Genomic DNA, 7524 nt, shown 5'->3' with positions numbered 1-7524 from the left:
TAGGGATCATCAACTACAATGGAAGCTTGCATGCTCTTGATCTAGAGCAACTCTACTAAAGAAACCCAACGCTAGAAAGAGGAAGAGACAATCATATTATGTTTTTAAATATACATTAAATAAAGTAATATTCGACTAGCTAAATTAAAGCTTTGTGTCAATGTCAGAAATTTCATCTTGGCCAAAATTACATGATATGATGTTTCATGATAATAACAGCAATAAATAATAGTTTCTAATTTAATCTGGTGCATTTTATTTAGAGAGAATAAAAATCGGATCGAGTTTGCCTTATATGCAGCTTCTAGTTATTTGTATTTATATTTCTATCTCTTTTTATTAATTAGTATTGGGAGGTCATTTAATTATTGGTAAATGATTTCTTTATCCATTAACTAACTTTGTGTGATTTAGAGTTTTGGTTTATGAAGTTATTAAAATTCGGTTTAATACACAAAATTTTAATATTCATATATATTTTGATTTGTTGGAATTTTCAATGATACGTCCGTATTTTCCGATGACCAAAATATCCTAAAATTAAAAAGATAATTTATGGTTGATTAAAACTAAACTTTAAAAACTTAATGGATCAAATTGAACAAGCTAGTCACTGAACTAAAAAAATAAAAATGAAATTAGTCAATTAATTACATGATTTTGACAATAAAAAATAAAATCAATCATCAGAACATAGTTATATTATTATAATTGATTAAGTCGAAGATAGAAAGCTAAAAATATCTCAATTGTTTGAATTGGGTATACCGTATATGTTGAATATATAAGACTGATCGTATATTAATAATGGTATGATGACGACTACAACTCTGTGTAATCAAAAAAATTAATAAAAAGTGTCGTCCTAGAAAAACAAAGATTTCGAGTTCGAGATCGGTATGTTTTGATCAATAAAACATAGAAATTAAGGGGAAGTTGTGACAGAGTTTGTAGGAAAAATTGGAAGGGGAGGTGCAAGTAGAGTTTCTTTCATGAATAAAAAAAGAAGTTCGGTTCAATGATTGTTATTCACAAAATTAAAATGAAATATTTTTTATGAAAAATTACCCGATTTTTCTTTTCTTGAACCGGTCCGAGGGAACAAATTCTTAAGAAAAACCAATCCGTCCCCATCTGCTCCACCAGCCAAATCAGTACCCAGTCCCTGTTACTTTTCAATTCTAAACCCTAAATTAATCCGTTCCATTCAATTTCAGTAGTCAAGGTTCAGAAGTTGGAACTCCGCTTCTTACCGTAGGGCTGTCTTTTTCTCCCTCTTATCTGACACACTTGAATGGGTAAGTGCATCGCCACATTTGTATATATTTTGGCTTTTATTTGGAAATTGTTAAATTCTTTTACTTTTTAGCGTGTAAATGTCAAAGTCTTAGCTTGATTTTGGGGAATTTTGAGGAAAAAAAGTGAAAATTTGGAGACAATAGTGTTTCAATGGAGTTTCTGTTATTTCTACTTATTTTTATATGCATTTGCTTCATCGTGTTGAGGTTTTCTCCGTACGAATTCTGCTTATTGTTTTGCTGTTATTGGACTGCAGAGATTGCAGCATAAGTATAGCAGTCGTTCAAATGTTAATTTTTCGTTCTCCAGGTTATCGTTCTCCCCTTTCCTCGGTGTGTGTGTAAATATATTTTGTGGTTTTTATTCTACAACAAGGTTCATGCAAACTTGCTGATTTTGCGTTTGCCTTTATACTTTGTCCAGGTATCAAATTTCCGGCTATTCGTATAGGTTACCCTGAGGTGTCCAGGCTTAGGAGTAACTTCAATGTGTGCATATTTAGTAAATTTCACACTGGCGCTGAGTTAGTTTCAAGAGGGGTAAGCTCAAATTTGTTTGTTTCGGGTCATTGTAATTTCACCATGTATTTTATGTACTGATAAATTTTTGGAATGTGGACAGAATCCCTGCTTTTTTCGAACTTTTCTTCAACGGCAGCATGGAAGAACACATATTTTAGCTGCGAGAAGAGATTATCAGCCGAGCTACGACAATGACTCAAACATGGAGCCTTTTTGGGTGAATCCATTAAGAGAGGCTATCTGGTATCTTATTTAAGGATTTAGAACGAAGAAATGGAGAAAAGTGAATAAAAGCAACAAAAAGAATAATAGAATTTGCACATTTATAAAAAAAATTAATCAGATTCCAAGTTGGTTTGTTACGAACTGCAGGTTCCTATATTCGTATATTGTTCAACTTGAATGGGATAATAGTTTTTCATGAACTGTAGATAACACCATCCTGATTGGTTAATGATCTATTGTTATTCAGGGGTGTTCAAACTTTACTTGGATTTTTAATTGAACAACCTAGCCAGTTAAGGTACATAGAGTGGCCAAGCTTTCAAAGAACGGTTAGTCCCTAAAGTGTTGTTTTGCTTCTGCTGGTATATTAAGAGAATTTTCTTTTTTTTCTATGAATTACACTTAACAACCTGGTTGTCTTTGGTCTTTTTACGCCTTTGTTTTGCATGCTTTATCGCAGCTTTAAAGTATGGTCTTATCTAGGTACCTTGTAGACAAGACGCTATTATGTCGTCATGCAATACATGACTTGCAATTAGTGTTCAATTTTTTTTCTTGTCGAAATGCAGAAGTATTTAAACCATTATTTTCTTTCCGATATGTGTGTGTGCGCGCGCACGCATCATAAAGAACTTTGTCTACAGATATTAAGAAAGTTGAAAGTGTTGACATACAATTCAATTAATCATTTTGTGGAAATTTAGGGTATTGAGAAAGTTGATGGGAAAATGAACCACTTCATTACTTGTAAATAAGAAATGAAAACATTATCCTTCAAATGTACCTACAGTTGGGGATGTAATGATCTTGGTGGTAAGAACATGGATCCTTCCTTTTTCTAGTGGTTGTGATAAGGATTGAGGGGGACAGGCACAGCAAGAAGCTGAGTGTCCGTTAATAAATTCTCAGCCCATTCCTCTATGACCAGAAATCATTCAGTGCTCCACTTCAATGCGATTCTACAGTGCTTCTTGATGAATCATAAGTAGATTGATTCAAGCCTACAGTTCATAAATATTATGCAATAGACTGTGAAATGATTAACAGTTCCACTGTAGGAAGTAGCTGACAGCCTGACCTTGCTTTATTTGATTTTCCTTTTGGGCTAGTGAGGTGGAGAAAATTTTTGGCTGTCACTAATTTCTTGGTGATGTAATTTGTGCACGTACTCTTTTTTTCCAAATGGAGACATATGTGACTCAAGTAACTCATGCTATTCGTTTATCTATAAGAATGTCTTCTTGTCGGTTCATCGCTTTTATCATGAATTCACTATTGACTTAATCTTGTTTTTAAATTTCAGCCTACACAGCTTGGAGACTGATATGCATTTCATTTCTTTATTCCACAGCTGAAGACGGCTACCCTGACTCTTGTTCTTGTTGCTTTGCTTATTGTTGCCCTGGCCTCGGTTGATTCAGCCTTGTCTTATCTACTTGCCTTGTTGTTGAGGAGAAAGGCATGATTTTGATTCTATATATCATACAGAACGAGTTCCTCAATCTAAAATGTTTGATATTTTTAATGGTTTATTCGCTTAGTTTCAAATATATGCACTTAAATTGACACAGGTGAATTTGAAATTCACACGACTAAATTCACCCAAATAACTCGAATATTTTTGAAATCATATATTAATAATTCATGCTTCAAAAAAAAATTCATAATTCAAATACCTTAGTTCATACACCCTTCTAGGAATTTAGAAATCAGTCCTATGTTTTGCTGTTTGAAACTGCCATGCCATTAGTTTGGTTTTTCTTTATGAGTCTAAATCTTATGATTTGAAAATTGCGTCAATAATGACGAAATTTTGTTTTGAAACTTAATTAAAGTTAATTTTAAAAAATTACGTAATCTTAAAAAAAAAACCTGAGTTTGGACTTTGGTGCAACTTTTATTAAAAAAAAATCGTAATCATTATCAAATTCAAAAGTTTAAGTATAATTTACTAACTACAAATCATAAACCATTGAAACCATTGTGAAATATGATTCACATATTTGTTCCTTTTACTCTTAATTAAGTCAATATCAAGGTAATCGATTGCATAGATTTTCTCTCAACTTAAATTAAAGCTCACTTTTCTGTTAATATTACTTAAGTATGCGTAATTTCTTTTCTGTTTGTTTTTTCAAAACTTTTGACTCGACGAATCCACCTCAAGTTTTCATAATTTTGTGGGCTGGTCTGTTATCTTATCTTATCTTATGTATATAAAAAGAACACTTGGGATGAATGAAAATCATCATCTCTAATATCATTTATACAAAAAATAAAAATAAAAATGAAAGTAGTCATATTATTTGTGTTCCTATTATCCACCCATCTTCAAGTACTTAATGCTAGAAGATGTTTGTTCACATCTAAATATAAGGTCATCGTAGCCGATCAACTCCCCCCCAATTCTGAAAAACTGGAGATGCACTGTGCATCTAAGGATGACGATCTCGGATTTCATACGTTATATCCGAGTCAATCTTTTGAGTTCAGCTTTTGCGAGAATCTGTGGCCGAACACTCAATTCTTTTGTCATCTCTGGTGGGGGCAGAAATCCTTGGCTTTCGATGTTTTTGATTCAGACTGGCGCGAAGAATGCGGTAATACATGTTCCTGGGCAGCAAAAGAAGGTGGGATTTATTTTGAGGGACGTAAGGTTTTCGATTGGAGGATCAATCAAACTAATCCTAATTTTGTCTCATACCAGTCTTTGTCCCATTAGGACATCTCGTGTTTAAATCATGTGATCTATACAACTTGTTTCCCTAAATAATATATTATATTAAATCAAGTTTTCGGATATTGATTTAATTTACTCGTTAAAAAATTTCAGTCTGGCTCGAATTGAATATATTTAGGTTTGAGTTTGATTTGAAGCTCAAAAATTTTTAATTGTTTAACTCGAGTTCGGCTCGAAAGGAAGTTCGAGTTCGCCTCGAAATCTTTGAACATATTCGCGGCCTATTAAAATTATTGTTCGGATAGTAAATAAATGTTCGAAAGCTCTGGGAACTTCTGAAAGGCTCCAAGTGTGTATATATATTCAGTATATAATTATATTATATTAATAAAAATATTAAGACTCGCAAGCGACCTGTTAACTATAGAAAAAATTAATTTTGGCTCGAGTTCGGTTAAAAAAAATTTCGTGAATATTCGAGTTTGATAAATTTAAATACGAATCAAATATTTATCGAGTCGGTTCAAAAAACTCATGAACCAAATCTATTCGTTTACATTCCTACGTCCAAATAGAATCATTCAAGAAAAACATATTAAAAATATAATATATATATTCAAGAAAAACATATTAAAATTAATATTTCTTTATATTAAAATTAATATTTCTCTATATATCATTAAAATTAATATTTCTTCATATATTAAAATATATATAACAGGGTCCAAAAAATCTCTTCATACTTTTTTTATTCGTGTCGAGTATCAAATTCTCTAACGGGTTTGGAAAATATCGTAATTCCTATTAAGAACGATGATGTGATATTTCATGCATCAACATCATGTCGGTGACATATCGACACCACATCACGGTCATGTTGGAAAAAAAATAACAAAATAGCAAACAGAAACAAATATAATCGACCAAAATTGATATTTGATAATATAAATTACCAAAATCACACAGAGCTAAATATGTAACATAAAAAAAGAGTTTTAAAATATTATAATTAATATTATTTTAGTGATTTAAACCATCATCAATATTTTACTTATTTTTAATTGATATATTTTTATTTTAATTGCAAACGGTTACAGATAATCTATTTGTGCATATTTTTATAATGTTTATTTAAGTTTTTTTTTGTGGTAAATTCATTTATTGAACTGGTGGTAAGTGTGCAATTCATACCTTTCAACTTATATCACATTTTTTTTGCTTTACCTAATAATTTATCTCAGATAATTGTACTCATTGCAATCATGTGGATCGAACACGTGACATTGACTTTAATATCAATTGAAGAATCAAACGATTTTAGCTTTACTAAAAGTTTTAATTGGTGATAATATTACAGCTCAAATCTTTTAAATTGTACAACAATTCAAACGTCATGTTTTGATTGCTCCGCATATCATGAAGAAATATTCCACCCCAAGTCTCATAATTTTTTTGAAAAGCTCCACCACATTCCCAAAAGTACATATAAAATTAAATATGATAAAGAATTTTAAAAAATATACAAGAACAGAGTTGTGCTTAGTGAAAAATAAAGTAATAAAGTGGATCTTGTTCAATAAATAAAATATAACAAAATAAAATAAAGTTACATTAGAGAATGAGCTTTTAATGAAGTTTACATTCACTTTCTGTATTTTAATTTTGTACAATATATTGAAAGCTAAAGAATAAAGTTAAATCGTTTATAGTTTTACTGCTTTAGCTTAACATGTTCTTTCTTGCATTTTAGATATTGAATAATGTGATTTGACCTTTAAGGATTCTTTGGTGGCTTTACTAGAGATACCTCAAGTATGTTTCAGAACAATTTTTTTTTAAACAAAAAAAAAATTGGCTAAATATTATTACCAATACCAATTAAATATTATATTTCATTACCATCTCTCTAATTTTTTCTACCATTAACTTTTTCTTTTTTAAGTATAGTTATCAAAGATTGGTCTAAAAAACAGATAACTATGTTTTAAAAATTAGGGGCATTTGTCCTTTTTGCATGAGATTTATGGCTTGTTAGATTACAAGTTTATCACTAAGTCAAAAGATAAAATTGTTAATCAAAACAAAATTTTATATATTTATATTTGTAGAAGCGCAAATTGCACCTACTTGGATGTTAATGGGTCGGCTTGTTAGGCTCATAAATCCGGCAACTTTACTCTTTATACTCGTGACAGCGCTGAGTACACATACTTTGGTGTTAATAGTGTGGGTTTTTAAGGCCATGAATTCGGAGAGGTATGTATCTATCTGATGGTGATGTATAGTCTTATTTTTTTCTATCGCCGACCATGTATCCAGTAAAAACAGTATTACCCGTTAATATCCGACGTCACTTTTTTACGACCACTTAAATAATCAGCTCAAGCGACACAACGTTATGAGCTCGGCATACTAAAACTTCTCAAGAAATCACAAATCTTAGTATTACTCGCACTCATGCATGTTTAACTTAGCATGGCTACTTTTTGTTAAAACAATCGGATCTTTATAATTTTATACAAGACGACATTATTTATCACTCAAAAAATCTTGTAATCTAAGGTGACTCTTAGCTATTGAGAGCGATAATAAGTAAATTAAGATAGCATTGCCTCGTTATAATCCAAATCAAAGAAAGTATATTATGTGTGCAATCGGAAGCCTTCGAGAAGCTAAGTAGAACTCGTGTTTAATTTAAGACCACTTAATTCATTTATTTTGTAATACAATTATTAATTGCATGGGAAGTAATATAATATTTCAAAATCATTTCTCAAAGTATTTAAAAATTATATCTTA

General features: G+C 30.8%; 1 protein-coding gene across 2 annotated transcripts; it reads left to right on the top strand.

Annotated features, from left to right (window-relative positions):
* Positions 1–1100: 1100 nt before the first annotated feature.
* On the top strand, positions 1101–3675 carry LOC140966915 (uncharacterized). Of its 2 annotated transcripts, none has more exons than XM_073427219.1 (6): positions 1101–1298; positions 1556–1608; positions 1723–1838; positions 1921–2063; positions 2293–2374; positions 3397–3675. In XM_073427219.1, exons 2-6 carry the CDS (start codon positions 1587–1589, stop codon positions 3508–3510), a joined length of 477 nt encoding a protein of 158 aa, XP_073283320.1. In that variant the 5' UTR covers positions 1101–1298; positions 1556–1586; the 3' UTR covers positions 3511–3675. The 2 variants fall into 2 exon arrangements, with proteins under 2 accessions (XP_073283320.1, XP_073283321.1); XM_073427220.1 differs by having other exon boundaries at positions 1110–1254.
* Positions 3676–7524: the final 3849 nt, after the last annotated feature.

Source organism: Primulina huaijiensis, unplaced genomic scaffold (assembly GCF_012295235.1).
Source record: "Primulina huaijiensis isolate GDHJ02 unplaced genomic scaffold, ASM1229523v2 scaffold208244, whole genome shotgun sequence".
In the NCBI taxonomy this organism is placed as follows: Eukaryota; Viridiplantae; Streptophyta; class Magnoliopsida; order Lamiales; family Gesneriaceae; genus Primulina; species Primulina huaijiensis.
Note: the sequence above shows the minus strand (reverse complement) of the source record. Positions and strands in the feature narration are given on the sequence as shown.

What these genes read in the sequence shown, in the direction of transcription:
- LOC140966915 (XM_073427219.1), top strand. Translation starts at nt 1,587, where the DNA reads ATGTTAATTTTTCGTTCTCCAG. An exon ending in GTTAATTTTTCGTTCTCCAG is followed by an intron (nt 1,609 to 1,722) that starts GTTATCGTTCTC and finishes TACTTTGTCCAG; the next exon opens with GTATCAAATTTCCGGCTATT. An exon ending in GGCCAAGCTTTCAAAGAACG is followed by an intron (nt 2,375 to 3,396) that starts GTTAGTCCCTAA and finishes TTTATTCCACAG; the next exon opens with CTGAAGACGGCTACCCTGAC.